Here is a 16,767-nt window from a genome sequence, read left to right as displayed (position 1 = left end):
CATTTTTATTTTAATAAGTCTCTTGGCCACTGCCGTTTCAACCTTCTAGGTGGGCTGTAGGGATGGGTCGAACTAAATAAAGCTTGAACCAAAAAATTAGGATGGTTGGAAAGGTTTATATGGAATTTCGTAGAATAAATTAAAAGAAAAAAAAAAAGTGTTCTCTATTGTATCTTCTAAGTTAGCCTGAAGGAAAAAAAAAAAAAAGTGTAAATAAAAACAACTGCCTGAAAGTAATAATTATTACTCTGAAAACTTTAAGGAAGACATTTTTATTAAATTATACTATCATTACCTCTTGGAATCACAGGGTAGTAATAAGTTATGTTTTAAAATACTTTCATCTGTGTATCATTGAAAAAAAAAAAAAAAAACACTAAATATTAAGTGAAAGGGGATCCGCAGTATTATTCTCCCTCAGACCCAAACTCAGCTCATGGCGGTTCTGAATGTTATCACTCCTGTTTTATTACAACACAAAAACAAATAAATAAACGTATTTATGAATCACAACTCTACCTATTGTATTTTTTATCCAATTATTTATCAAAATCCGCGTTCCTATCTTAAAAGGAATCTGTATATGATTGAATTATTGGATTCTTAAATTACCTTTCTCGCCGAGATCTCCCAATGCCGCAGAATTTATTGTACCCGGAATATCATTTCCTTTTTCCTCGACGACATTCCAGCTTAAGGAACCGAAACGAGAACTATCGGGCAGCTCCGCAGACGTTTCCACATACATCAGATCCTCCTCTCCAACCCGAGAAGGTTTATGCAAATCTTACTAATGGAACAAGTGTGTACGGTATGTACGATGGTTTATGGCTGCCTTGGATAGTGTGTGGTGTGTGCGATACTTTACCCTGCACTATTCTCTGCTTGAACTGCTAAACATTTATGTCAGATTCCGTTTAAGGATAAGGTAGTATCCCGTACAGAGAGGAAATTATGACCACATTTCTCATCATCTTAAGACCGCAATTTCATGTTGGACAGCAATCGATGCTGTTTATGTTTCGATGAGACCATTAACTTTAAATAAATAAATTTTGCGAAAATATTATGTCAATGTAAGGTTTTCTATTGAATTAATTTAATCCCCTACGAGCACATAAAAAACTTTTTTTTCTTGAAGGTTACCTAAACAAAGTTTATATAAGAGGACCATAGGCTCTGCACTTTCCTCTAATTATAGAAATAAATTTAAATTATTATCCTAGTGTTTCACAAATAAAGATTTAATTTTTTATGTTTAATATTTATATTTGTACTATCCAAATTAAAAAATAAAACTAATATAAATAAATCAGTAAGTAAATATATGAAATAAAAATGAAAAATTGAAGAATCAATACACTGTACCTGATAAAAGTAGAAGGAGTTGATGGCTTCCGGTTGAGAGCCATTGGTCAGCGTGGTATAGTTATCCCGGATGACCCAGTCCATCCTGAAGCCTGCAATAACACAAAATGAAATCTTAAAATTAAAGTGTATCTGAAAAACTATTTAAAATTAAAATCGCGTATCCAAAATGTAAGGGATAAATTTTTTTTGAGAACTAACATTAGAAATTGTTTAAGTTTTACAAAAAACAAAAAAAAAAACACCTAGGTTATCTCCTCTAACTTACGTCACTGAATGATCATCTACTCTGTTTAATGGCATGGTTTGATATTTGTAGTCTGGCAGTGCTTTAGGATGACACCAATTCAACCTTTAAAATATGTGACGTCAATATGAGTTGTGAATCTTTTTTTCATACGTAATCGACTAATCCACAATATAAGAGAATAGCAAACATAAATTATGTATGGTCTAAATACGAATTGGTAACCAGACATAAGTAAATTTAGGCCGTTGCTAGAGGTTTCCAATATTTTTTATGGAAAGAATTATTGCAGAATTTCAGTCATACAACTCTCCTTATTGTTCTTATTTGGAAATGGAACTCAGATATGCATTCCATAAAAATTTATCAGGACTTTGCACGACGGTCGATGTATAGTTACTTATAAAAAATAAAATATTAAATACACAAAAATTTTAAATCCATATTTCTATGTTGCTGTTGGTAACATAACAACCACTAAATAGTAATCTACGTTGATCCAACTGGTAAGTATCCGTGTGACCTAAAATAGATTGGAGAACTCTGTTTAGTCTGATCCGGGTTTTGACGAGTTTTTCTAAAGGTATGCAGGTGGGTGTGTAGCATCAAATCTGTGGGTTCCGTAGTCCCTCTCGCAATTCATTATCATAGTATACTACGTGTATATTGATAGAAATTATCAATATTTTCCAATTTAAATAAAGAATTGCGAGTTGGTATATAATTAGCAAAATTTTTATAAAATGTTTAAATCTGTTTACCAAAGCCTAAATATTAAGCGAAAATTCGAATCAACAATCATTTTATTAGTAATTTTCTGTGTTTTCGAAAAATCGCCATGCAATTATTCCATACTTAAATTCTTCTTCAGAGAAAAAAAGTGTATTTTCAACATATGAACAGATGTTGAACTTCAGGCATGCCAACTTATTTTTAAGAAAGAATTCAGCATTCTAATTTAAGGGTAGGGAAAAGGGGGTAAATGATTTTACTTTATTTTAAGTATTTATATTGAATGCGAGAGAGCCAAGTTCTCATATTATTTCATTCATTGCTTCGAAATTTTAAATTTCTACTAGGACAGTTCTGTTGCCCTTTATCCTAGGATGCTGTCAGTAAACTATTATATTCATGATCAAACATACTGTTTGGAGATAGCTTAATATAAACCAAATTCATACAGAGATGAGTATCTAACCTACCATAACAAGGTTAGTGTGTAAAGAATATTGATGTATTACGAAACAATGAGTCAAAATGTTATTTGAGGAAATTTTTTTTTTCGGATTGACCTACTGACCGCCATGGCAAGCGTCATTTAGGGTGCATCGAGATATCTCGTTATGATTCAGTCCAGGACATCCTTTGGTATCTGTGTTATCTTCCAGCTTCCTGTAACATCTCCCCACACCACCTCTTACAACTGGGCATGTCTTCGCGATTCCCTTTTTTAGAGCATCTGCTTGAAAGACTTACTGTTTAGTTTTAATTTAATAGATTTTTTGTTTCAATTTTCTATAACCGTTTATTTAATAGCGTGCCTACTATATTTCAATTGAAATCGAAGAATCAATATTCAAGAAACAGGAAACCTTATTTTAAAAACTTTGGATATCCTGTTGTGAACCTTTCTTAGCGACTAGCAATCTGCAATGATCATTTTAATACAATTATCAGATGAAAATTAAGATTTAAAATTGAGAATAAATAGTTATCCTATTTTTTTCTTAAATTATATATAAACAATACATTCAGTGTTGCCGACAAATTATCACCCCAATTATCTCTCAAAGCTTAATTATCAAAGTATATTCTTGTAATCTTGAACCAAACTTTTTGGTATTTTTTTTTCTCTCTACCATTGTATTTCCTTCTGTTTTTAAAATTATTATTATCTTGTCACTTTTTTTTTTAAGGACCAAACGAATTTCCTCGTAATCTGTATCAGAATTTTTTTAAAAATTATTTATGTATTTTTAAAAACTAAAATCAAAATTTTATAATATTTCAATAAATGTAAAAATAGTTATGACCAGGATTGTTTTACATTAGCATATGCTATTAATTTAATGATAAATATCAAAATTGTACTTTTTTCTTTTCATTGTAGTAAAGTAAAATTTTATATAAGTCTGCAAAAATTAACATAAAACAAAAAAGTCAAAACTGTCTACCTAAAAACAACATCTAGGTCTCTACTGCTGGTTTTCTTCAGGATAGTTAAATAATTTACCTATGTATTTTAAGAAATAGAATCAAGAAATCTTAGAAAAGATACCAAGAAATAAATTTAACAATAAATCTTTTACAAACGGTCCTGTTTGGCAAAAATTAACACCAAATAAACAGAAAAAACTCTTTGGATAAAACCGACAATTAGGTCTATTTAGGCTTTCTTTCTGTCCTTTTTCAAATGATATTGCAATTGAAATCGCCTCTATTTCTGTTTTATCAATGTATTTGCAGACATAGAATCAAGAAATTGTAAAAAGATCCCAACAAATAAATTTTAAAAAGTGGAAAATAGACACACCTTAAAGTAAACCTCTTCCTAGACATCATATTGTAATTACAAATATATCTTAAGGTTTCTACTAAGATAAACAATGAATAAGAAGAGAGCGAAGATATCTTCATAAGGGGAGTGCGGGGATTACAGATGGTCCTCTGCTGCGAGATGGACTCTACCCGATACGGACCAAGAGATCCGATTACCCAAGGATTTATGCAGTCAGCCGAGGTGGTGGAATGTGGCCACATTTTGGTTATTAATCGACCGTATTAAGGCAGGGGATATGCAAATCCAATTCGACTTGTATTTATCAGTCTACCGGAATTGATACGATTTAAAAAAAAATTGGATATTTGAACAAAACCTTCTTTTTTAAAAAAAAAATCCTTTTGAATTTCGCATACAGAGAATTTCAACATTAATGAATACGCATATATTAAGTGTTCATTAGCATATCTATTATTATTCAGTTGTATTATGTATGTGGCCTAATGCAAGAACAACCATGTCAAAATATTCTAATGCCAGTTAGAGAAGCATTTGAAAGGAATGGATAAATTTTGGGATAAATTATCGCAACAATGAGTTGTGGTATTTATATTATTATTATTATTATATTAACGCGACAGCAAAGGAAAAATTTATTAAAAAAAACTAAAGAGTTGCGAAATAACACTTTTTGAATGTGAAAACAAGACTGATTTATTGACAGAACCCTTCCTCATATATGTATACTCAATCAGCTATTATTCGTTTAGCTAACTCTTTTTAACGTCTACTCACATTCAGCTGACATCGCAATCAATCTGGGCTCCGTATCATAATAAAGTACAGACTAATACTATTAGTCTTTTATATATGTAAATATAGTTGACCGTAAAAATTGATGTATAGGAAGATGGTCAGGGTTGCGGTCAAAGGAGAAACAAAAATAGTTGTAAACATACATATTAGACTTTTCACATCTATAATATCACTTTTTTTTTTTTTATTATTATTTATTTATTGTAATTTACAAATGTACAAAATAATACAACAGGTAAATATGTAGTATGTTTCATATACACTTGAAAATCTTGGGAAGGAACCACCCATTGGTGGTACTTCAAACATTAATTTAAACTAGAAGGTCCCGTGGCCATCTTCTTTAATATCACTTAAAGTTGTTTCTATTAAGAAATGGAAAGTAACAGTGCTTGTTCATTGAACCTTTTTATACTTGTATTTATGGACTAATACTATTAGTTTTCATTATGAAACAGGAAAAAACTCCACCCTATCTGTTCACCATCAATCCTCCTAAAATTATGCAAAATGGATATATAAAAAAAACACTTCTTCTATCTGCATGATGATGAACAAAAATATTACAAAGAGATCTTGGAGTTAATTAAAAAAAACAAAAAAAAAAAAAAAAAACAGAGCTATATTGCAAATTAACAAAACAACCAAAAGAAAAATAACAAATTCTTGATTTTCTGAACACTCAAATTCTCGGTTCTCTCAATGAGATCTTTAATTGTTCTTTGTGGACTGTTCTCCGCTTCCTTGTTTCGGCTATACTCTGAATAGTGACAACGCCGTGCTTCCGAATAACTTCAATTCTAAATGGACTTATACCACAATTCGATGATATTCTGGACAAGTTGGGTGAAGCAATGATATTTTGCACATTTGATCTAAAAGCAGGGCATCAAGAGATAGAAATGCATCCGAAATAGTCTTGGTAAAAATTGAATTATTTTTCTAATGTTTTATTTAGTTATCTTCTGGGAAATACAGTTTAGTCTAAATATCCAATTTTTGTGGAAGTACACAAAAAGAAAAGCGGATACTTCTAATAAGTAAACGTTTTAATTTTTATAAAAAGATGGTCTGAGTGCGGTAAAAATAACTCAAACAGAAATTAAACTATTTATCGTGAGTCCCACTTAGCAGGGTTAAAAAAGATACAACTAAAATAATAGAATAGGCAATATGAAATAAAAGTAAACTAAGGTACGGGTAACTAAAAATGAGGGAAATAAAAATCCAGTAAAAGTCAAGAAAAAAAGATTTTGGACGCACCCAGGACCATCTTCCTTTTACCCATATATTACACATGGTCAATCAGCGATCTTCTAATTTTTAGTATTTAATTGTTAGAGTATCTCAACAAAAAATTTTTAAAAAATAAATTAACTGTTACGGGGTTCATAGGTATAAATCTGAATGCAACGGACTAAAAGCTGTGTTTTCATTTGAATCCCTCACAGTATGTGCAGTTGTTATAGGATAACAGTAAGGCTAAGTTATAGTTCAATAGAATTATGTTTTTTGTATGCGTTATAAAAAATCCACGGTTTGTACATTAATATATGGCCACTACAAAAAAGGAATTCTGCTTGTTATATTAGCCCTATCACTTGGCCTAATTAAACACATACAAAGAGGGGAAAAAAATGTTTAAACATAATATAGTGGCTTACCTCACAGTGGTGCTAAGTACATTTCTACTAACGTAAAGCTAATGGAAATATACTTAGCAACATTTTGAAGTAAGCCATTGATATTTTTATGCATATTATGAATTACTAGAAATCCACAAAATTTCGATTGCATAATGTGTATCTATTCTTACTTGACAAAAGTTCATTAAAAATTCATTTTATCGCCTATTTTCTAACGACATCTAACGACATGTAACGAAGGAGATATTGTATTTAACTTTTTTTTCTATAGCCGAATGTATCTAGTACTTCAAATCCTTAAGTAGGACACTTATAAAAAATTGTAACCATTGTCTATATATTATAACACTTTTAACTTCTGGGAGAAATAAACCACAATGGTTCCTATTCAACCCTCTATTCTCAGTCCGCTGGTGTTCCTCAAGGTTCCTCAGCTGACATTCCAACCATTCCTAACACTATCCTCACCACGTATGCCGATGACACATGTGTGCTCGCTGTTAATAATAACCCATTAATTGTATCCCAAGATCTCCAATCCCATATCACAGCCCTCGAAGATTGGTGTCGTAATTGGAGGATTAAGATAAATTCCAACAAATCCCATCAAATCACCTTTACCATTCGTCGTAAACCTACCGACTGCCCTACAGTTTCATTTAATGATGTTACTCTTACCCCTGTCGAACAGATCCGCTACCTTGGACTACATTTGGATAAGCGATTAACCTGGAATCCTCACACCAGACTGAAATGACAGGAAACTGCACATCGATTTCGACTATTACAGCACTTACTAGACAAACGGTCTAAACTTCCAACACATTACAAAAGACCGATCTAAATGACTGTAATAAGGCCAATCTGGACATATGGAGTTGAGCTTTGGGGCTCCACTAAACCTTCGAATTCCTCTCGTATTCAATCCTTACAATCCAAAATCCTTCGTAAAATCCTCAATGCTCCTTACTTTGCCACAAATAAAATCATACATAATGATCTTAATGTTCCCTATGTAACCGATCTAGCCCGAACCAGATATCACTCATTCCATTATAAACTCTCTAACCACTAAAACCCCCTAGTTTATAATCTTGCATCCTCTTCCATTCCTGACAATCCTCCGAGGCACCTGAAAATAAGATGGCCACGACACCAGCTAATGTAAAATTTCATTAGAGTGCTACCAATGGGTAGTTTCTCTATACGCCTGTAATGTATGTATGATAAGATAAGAATGATAATAAGATGTATTATAATGTACAGTTGTAAATAGCAATAAATAAATATTAAAAAAAAAAAAAACTTCTGGGAGGAGTTACAGAAAAATGTGAGCCTGACATAGCCAATTCTGAGCCAGCTTCAGCCCACCCCTCTGCGTAAGTTGCGACCTGAGTTACGACCTCACATCTCTCTTTGCCTCTTTCAGCAGTTGTCCCACATTGTCTAACAGTCTGCGTGAATAAGCTGCGAGCTGCGGCAGAGAACGCTCTAATGAGCTTCTGTTTTGTTTTACCAGAGCCTTAGAAAGTAAGGGCTTCTAAATCAGCTAAACAGCTCCGATTAATATCATCGGATGCCTCATTGATTCTTTTCTAATATCGAGATAACTACACATAATTTCGAAATTCCTTACCACTTCGCTTGGCTCTATCGGAAGTTTCAAAAATGTCCCATTTTTTGCAAAATCTTAGTCATCTCCGTAATCCTCTGATCTGCTCCAACCACCTCAAAATCCATCCTCAACATCCAATCTTCATTCTAAAATAAATTAAAGAAAAAGAAAAAAAAATCCTGGTTTTCCTGAATGTACTTCTGCAGAATTTTACTTTCGTAATCTTCTCATCAATGAACTACATAACCACAAGTATTCAAAGAAAGTGGCTTAGAAGTTTAGTTATTTAAAAAGAACAATTTAAAAAAAAAATGAAATAAAAACAAAGAACGTTAAACCGAGTATGTTAAACGTTTAATACGTTAAACCCTTCATCTTAACAGGTTAAAGTTGTAAGAAGAAGAATAGTTAAGAGTTTTATTAATGTATATATATTTAAACAAGCTGATCCTCACTATTTCTTCTTTAAATTTGAATATCTGTTTCAAACGCTCGATAGATGAACGCCGAAGTTAATCTGATTAACTGAGCTTCAGAAATCGATGAGGAAAACAATCTGATTTGACAGAAACCGTTTACGTTTTAGTGGCAATTTTAATCAAGAAAGAAAATACGATTTATAATATTTATTTATTTATTCCACTTCGTTTCAGGAAAAAATATAGGCACAGATAGCTATAAACGATAGTTCCACAATAATAAGTTGTAAGCGATAGTTGTCTATAAGCTGTATATTTGCTAAAGCTGGTCCAATGCTGATGATTTTACTATTGTGTTATAGAAAATTTAATTATCTGAATGAACAGATACAATTTTCCTGGGATGTATAGTTTTTGAGTTATCTGAAAAATAATATAATTATTTGCTGATATACTTTTTTTTAACCATTTAAAATAAGTTTTATTTTTCAAAACACGCCTCGCTGCTCGTTTATAGCATATGGATTGTCGTTTAAAATTCAGCTTCATTGGAATTGTCATGGTGATAATAACTGCCATGTACGCTTATAATATATTTACTGCTCCGTTCTTATGGACCAATCTAATACAGAACGAATTTTTCCTATCAAAATGGTAGGAATAATTGCCTAAAATCAGTTTTTTTTGTTTTGTTATTGTTTCACGTCCTTCATTGAGATAAAAAACAATTTATTTATTTTATTTAATAATTCATTTATTGTTATTTACAACTGTATACAAATATATACAACAAGTAAATTTGCTGTAGGTGACATAGTGACATGATACAAACATGTGGAGAATCTACCCACTGATAGAACTCCAATAACATTTCTAGAGGAGAAGATCTCGAGGCCATCTTCTTTTCAGACGCCTAGGAGGATTATTAGGTAATGAAGGAGAAGCCGGTAAGAAACAAGTGGATTTGGGTGGTTGAGAAGTTTATCATGGAAGGAATGCTATCTGGTTCTGGCCAAATCGGCAACATATGGAACATTTAGGTCTTGATAGATGGCTTGATTTGTGACTAGGTAAGGAGCATTAAGGATTTTGGACTGTAAGGATTGGATTCGGGGGGAATTTGATGGTTTAGTGGAGCCCCAAAACTCAATTCCGTGTGTCCAGATAGGCCTTATAATAGTCATCAGTCTTTTGTAATGGATTGGCAATTTAGACCATTTGTCAAGTAAATGTTGTAATAGTCGGAATCGACAAGCAGTTTCTTGTCTTTTTAGTCTTGTATGAGGATTCCATGTCAGTCTTTTGTCCAGATGTAGTCCTAAGTAACGGATCTGTTCGACAAGTATAAGAGGGGAATTATTAAAGGATACTGTAGGGCAAGAAGTCATGGGCTTACGACGAAGGGTAAATGTGATTTGGTGGGATTTATTGGAATTAATTTTAATCTTCCAGTTTTGGCACCATTCTTCAAGGGTGGTGATGTGGGGATTGGAGGAGTTGGGATACAATGTAAGGATCATTGTTCACTGACAAGAGACATGTGTCATCGGCATATATTGTGAGGATAGTATTAGAATGGGTTGGGATGTCAGCTGTGAAAACTGTATAAAGAATAGGACCAAGGATACTACCCTGAGGCACACCAGTAGACTGACGGAATAGAAAACACAATTGAGTGGGAATATTCAGATTAATCTCTCTATCCTGCTTTGAAATTAATATTGCTTGACCAGGTGGAATTTAAACCCACTACGTTCTGAACCAAGTTCTTTGGGATCCTTTTCCCTACGCAGTCAGCTAAAAGTTTCTTCAGTTTCATATATTAGAATAGATAATATAAGAAAAAAGATCTTTAGAAATAAAAATTACATCGATTGCTATTTAGCAAGTTTATGCTCGAAACCTAAAATAAAACATTATTGGAATTTTGGTACCTGTGGCAACTGCCAAAAGTGGGTTAGAATTAATTTTGGTAATTTAGAGTGATACATAATACGTAGAAGGGTCTTATATTTCAAACCAACGTTGTTCATCTTTCAGTTTATAAGGTAAAGTGATAAGGCTGTTATAATATTCCCCCTTTGTAATAGCTATATAGCTATCTCCGGACTGGGCGTTTTTTGTAAACTCACAGCTTCGGGCGTAATTTCAGTTAGATAAGCTTTTTGTTGATATATGATTAACCATACTGCGTTTTTACTTTAGAAAAATATTATACGACAAATGCACAAAAGTGCATATTTAGGCGGAAATATCTTCTTCTTGATTTTTAACTCTCCAAATTGTGCGTTTTTGTAATCCGTTAATTACTCTTTTTGGTCATAACTACGCAGCTATATTCTATAGCATACAAGTGTATACCCAGAATCAAAACTAGGGAAGTAGCCATGCCATAGTCAATCAGAGGGGGAAGGGCCTTATTTACCTATAATCGTTGGGATGAATGCTCTCTGCTGTAGTATTCTTACTACTCTAGCAATTAGACACATAGAAAGAGAGAAAAACAGGTTTGGAACACATAAATAAAATAAAACAACATTATTCTTAACCCATTATTTACAGTTTCTTTGATGAGAAATGAAATTTAATGAACACAATAAAAGAGAAAAAATCGTAACCCTAAGTCCTTACAACAGCACAGAATTCAATGTTCACTGTTCACAGATTATTTTACTTCACGCAAACATATGTCCTACTAAAAATAAAAAAATTCTGTTTAAGACTTTTATAGTTTATTTCTTGGATGCGATCCATGTGAATCGGATTACATTATACGGATATGGACGTAGTCCCCATTATACGGGATGGCCGTGCGGATTGGGACGTAGGTCCCAGAGCGCCAAGTTTAGGACGTTGTGTGTTAAGTTCCCACACAGGGTAATGAATTTTGACACTCCCACTCTGGTAGCCACCAGGGATTGACAAAAAGGAACAATAGGCCCACTTGCCGGTCAAGTTCACCCCACCAGATACCAATACCATGGATGGTAGTTGGTATAAATACATAACAGAAATATCATTCAACAAAGATTAAGTTTGGTATGTATGAGCGCGTTTGCAAATATAAGTAAATAAAACTGTAAAACAAATAAAGAAAAATAAACTTATATCTAACTCATTATTCATGACGAATAGTAACTGTAGATCTGTTTTTGGAGATGAGTTTCTTAGTTCTTAGAGGTATCATAACTTCCTTCATTATAAAAGAGGGTTTATCACAAAATATTACTTTAAAATGTCATTTCGAAGGCATTACTGTGATTAAAACTTTATCAATATATTGTTGTCGTACAAAATAATGAGAAGAATTAACAATTAGAAAACGAATGAAAATCAATTATAGGATCTATTTTTTTTTAATTAGAGGAGCCGTTATTGAATTGAATATTATATCTAAATTATTTTGTATGAGGTGAGGAATTGGAATGATTTCGAGCCCTGAAGCAAATCTGAATAAATAACAATGATAAACAATAAACAACTACCCGCATCTTTCTGTGCAGACATGGATGCCCTACTTGGACACGGCTGCGGGTAAGGCCACCACAATAGATCTATTATATTCTGCTATAGCTTTGGAGATTCCGTTACTTCCTATTGCGGAACAAGATCTCGATAAATGTTATTGTTATTGTTCTTACCGTTAGGCAATGTCCTCGGTAACCGTAAGTGTACGCACGTAGATTAAGTTGAATATTCTTTTCTAATCTAACAAGGGTAATACTAGATCGAAGAAAAATATTAGACATTTGTTCGACGATGCTTGCCAATGCTCTCTAGCAGCCGAAAAAAATATTTTATGTAATTTTAGTAATTTTTCATACAATATTGCCCTTGCACTGTATTGATTTATGAGTAATTATAAATCAATAATTTTTTTGTTTTGGAAAATAACAAAATATTTTTTCGATTGTATTGAATGATTTTAAATTCACCAAAATTGTAAAACTAAAATATGCTAGAGTAAAGTAGGCCAATCAGTGCTTTTTAGGGAAATGATCAGTAAAGTCAGATTAGTTTTTTAGTGTTATTTAAAACTCCTCAAAACAAATTAACAAAGTATTAATGGATTTGGATTCAGAAATTGTTTTTGTGGATTTATCTATGTTTACGTTTAAGTAATTCCTGAATATGTCTTCCAAATCCATCATTACTACAACTAGTAGAAAGTTTAATTTCTACTCTTTATCCTATATTAATACCTTTTAAATTTTATGCCTTTATAAGACAGAAAGCGCAGTATATATATATATATATATATATATAGAAAAAATGTGTGTGAGAGAGAGAGAGAGAGAGAGAGAGAGAGAGAGAGAGAGAGAAGATAACTTTGCACTGGTCCAGGAAGGAGGTCCAGGTTGTTCTAGGATAATATTTATATAGTAATTTTAATCAAACGCACATTGCTTTATATAGTTACAGGTTAAGCAATTGGACGGATCATAGAAAGTTCAGATTTTACTTTTAATAACTTTAAATTGCCTGATTGCTTAATTGATAATATTAACTCACCTGTATCTGAAAGATAAGTGATGTGATGCCTGCAGCAGCGCTCTCAGGTGAGGGAGCCACCTAGTTCCCGTCGTCTCCAGCTCATTTGTCTACAAGAGATTATTTAATTAATACATTATTACTTATAAAAATATCTTCATATTTTTAATTTCATTACTAAAATCTATCAATTTAATCTTGAAGAAATTATTTGTTAATTCCCACTTCTCGACAAAAAAAAAACCTCTATTAGATAGGGAAATTATATGTACTTAAAAAAATCTGATGTTGTGGGTGCATTACATAACTTTCACTTACTAACCTACTAACGTCCCTACGTTTTGTGTATATTAGCTCGTGTTGAGGCTATTCTGTAGTTTTCTAAACTATATATATATATTAAGACCAGGGAAGGCATAAATTATGAACCAACTTTTTTTTTTTCTGTAGCTATAAAAATTCGTATTTTAGGGTTCCTTGATGGGGTAATAACAAATATAAATTTTACGCAAAAAACAAATACGACAGTTTAATAAATGATAACGAAGCCGAAAAGATCAAAGGCGGTCTTGGATTTTCCTGTTCGTATCTTATGTTTCCTTTTATCTTCGTTAATTATTCATAAAATTCTGTAGTATTTGGTATTTATAATTTTTTTATTGCTAGCCATGAGAACTGCTAATTTACAAAAATAAAATTAAAATAAAGAGGAGGAGTTTTTGAAAATTAGGCACTCAAGCCATGTTAGACCATTTTAATGAGTATATATTGACATACATAAGCCGTTTTAAAGTAAATCGAAAAAAATGGTGATAATCGATTCTATAAAGTGGTACATCCACACTAAAACTTTGCTGTCACACCTACCTGCCTTAAATAAGTTACTTTATTTTTTTCGTTTTTGTGCAAGACACACACACAGACCATTTTACAAAATTTGGATATTTAGGCTCAGGGGATCTTAAAATGAAATGAAATGAAAAAAATAATTTTATTCTGTAACACATGTCCCCTAAGAATAAATACATGGATCATACATTAAGATTATTGTCTGGCAAGCATTTACAAGTTTCCAATGAGCAAAATGAAATTACATTCCGATATTGGCTTAACATATGTTTATAATGTTAATCTATATATGCCTATTTATTTGATTACAATGATGCGGACGTTTGGTTATACAATAAGTAAAGGATTAAGTGTTGTTTAAAGGAAAGAATGGATGAGGATTGGTGGATGGATATGGAAAGAGAATTCCAGAAGGAGGTTGCACGTATTACAAAAGATTTGCTGAAGAAAGCGGCATATATAAATCAATGGGTTGGAATCTGGTGTTTAATGAATCGATAGATAAACAAAGGGTAGAGAGATCAAGGATATAGGTAGGTTTTTTTGATTTTAAGAACTTTGAATAGGAAAACACCAAGGAGGTACTGCCTTCAGGAGGTTGGAAAGAGCCACTTCAACTCGGTATACCAGTGAGAGACTTGAGAGTGCCTTCAAAAACCCAAAGATAAATCTTACAAAGAAATTCGTGAGACTCTTCAGTCTCAAATCTAGTCCTGCAGATAGCCCTCCCATAGACCAAGGAAGCGTAGTCGAAGTGGGGGAAGACGAGAGAGGATACTAGGAGCTGACGAGTGTTCTGAGGAATGGAATTACTGGATCTTAGGAATTGTTTGAGTACAGTTATGAATTTGCGTGTGATTTGGGAAATTTGATTATTCCAGGAGAGGTGTTGATCGAAGGTGACTCCAAGTTTTTTCATTGTAGGATTGAAGTGAATCGGTTTGTTGTCAAGGTAGAGTAGAGCCTCTTCATTTGGTAGAGTCTCTTCTCCTATAGTAAAGGAGGGAACGAAAGAGACGCTAGAAATCAATGAGTCTTGGTTTTTTTATAATGCAAGTTAAAAACATCGTTTAATGCCCATTCATTAATGTTATCAATATCTTCTTGAATCTTTTGAATGGCCTTAAGCATCTCGGAGGATAAATACATTTGGAGATCGTCTGGTATACCGCATATTAATGGTATTGTGCGTGGTGAAGGGAACCAGGAAGATCATTAATATAAATGAAAAAAAAGGGTTGGTGAAAGTGAGGACCTCTGAGCGACACTTCGCGTCAGAAGAAGGGGAGAGGAAATTTAAATTTGAAATTTTGCACAATTGTAATACTTTCCCAAACTAAACATTTCAAATATAAGTATGTGAAAGTAAAAATATGAAATTGGTTATATAGATCATTATATTGTAATATTGAGAATCAATCTGATTTAATGGCACTCCTCTAAAGCGACGTCCACACAACGCATTCAAATAATTTCTTTGCTCTGATACAAGTTACGATGAATGAGTAATATAAAAAAAATACCTTTTTTAATTACTTACTAATATTTGTGTAATTAAAAAAAATATAACATTCAAAACAAAAGATTATATCTTTGGTGCGATGTAAGTGGTAAAGACAAAGTGAGGTATTTAAAAATTTTGCTATGGGGTTTAGTTGCATTTTAATGTGATTTTTTATTATCTTCGCAAAGCCAAATTAACCTAAATGTATATATGATGCCACTAATTATATATAAATGATCAATTGACTTATATAGAAATAATAATTAGATTTCCGACCTTAATTCAAATGAAATGTTTTAGAAATTATCTGATACTCCTCATTGTCACCGACTTTATTAATATTGAAGGAATGAGGTCAATTTAAACAATTCATATTTTTCTAGAAAAAAAATAATTGAAATATTTGTAAAATAAGAAGGATATCGAAGCTCCATGAGGAAATATACATTTTAATTAAAAAGTTAATAATTCATTCCAAAGAAAATAAGCTATCGTGGATTTTTCAACCACCTTCGATTGTGTTTTGGAAAAGTTTTGTGGAAAAGTAAAGGATAAATAAACTAAAGGACTTGATAAAATTGATTAAAGGACCAATATACATTTACCTTTTGACCTTTCGTTTTCCGAATCTTAGCGTTATACCTGAATAAGTCATGATTTAGTTATTTTAATAGTATTTATATACTGTGGTGAAAAAATATGCAAGGTATGATTTCGAGGAATTTGTTCGAACCACTGCACGTAAGGTACATGAGTAATTGATTGACTGTTAATTGAGTTTATTTTTCTAAGATAAATAAAATTTCATCGTCCACTGAAGAATTCACTCTTAGGAGCTTTATTCATCTGGAAACTTCCCATATTGAAAAAATACTCGAAGTAGGAATCCTAGTCTAACAGCAGAACTCCATTACTCCTATTAACTCTCATTTCTGTTTAGAAAACAGACGAAAAGTCATTTAATTCTTCCATTATTGATCGAAAACTGCAAAAAGCTAGAAATAGCTCGAAACTGCTAAAAGACTCTTTTCTAACACCAACTCAATTCACATGCTATATTTCAACCTCCTAAATTCCAATTAGAGTGAAATTTACCTTCACTTTTATGATATTGTTCTGCCCTTATAATTTCTAAATACGGAAAGCGGAATTTCAGCTGATCAAAAAGCTTTATGAGGCAGATATTTATGAATTATAGGGTAGCATATATATATATATCAACTCGGTATACCAGTGAGAGACTTGAGAGTGCCTTCAAAAACCCAAAGATAAATCTTACAAAGAAATTCGTGAGACTCTTCAGTCTCAAATC

The 16,767-nt window shown here is 32.3% G+C and overlaps 1 protein-coding gene across 1 annotated transcript in view; it reads right to left on the bottom strand.

Moving 5' to 3' along the window:
* LOC106684547 (cardioacceleratory peptide receptor) overlaps positions 1-16,767 on the bottom strand; it is a 145,842-nt gene that overhangs the window by 12,153 nt on the left and 116,922 nt on the right. Inside the window, exons 2-3 of the mRNA XM_014426695.2 lie at positions 13,124-13,212; positions 1,369-1,460 (exon numbers count right to left, since the gene is read on the bottom strand). Of these exons, the coding sequence (XP_014282181.1) occupies positions 1,369-1,452 (84 nt within the window). The 5' untranslated portion in view covers positions 1,453-1,460; positions 13,124-13,212. The remainder of the gene's footprint in view (positions 1-1,368; positions 1,461-13,123; positions 13,213-16,767) is intronic.

Source organism: Halyomorpha halys, unplaced genomic scaffold (assembly GCF_000696795.3).
Source record: "Halyomorpha halys isolate HHAL.00 unplaced genomic scaffold, Hhal_1.1 Scaffold29.1, whole genome shotgun sequence".
NCBI lineage: Eukaryota > Metazoa > Arthropoda > Insecta > Hemiptera > Pentatomidae > Halyomorpha > Halyomorpha halys.
Note: the sequence above shows the minus strand (reverse complement) of the source record. Positions and strands in the feature narration are given on the sequence as shown.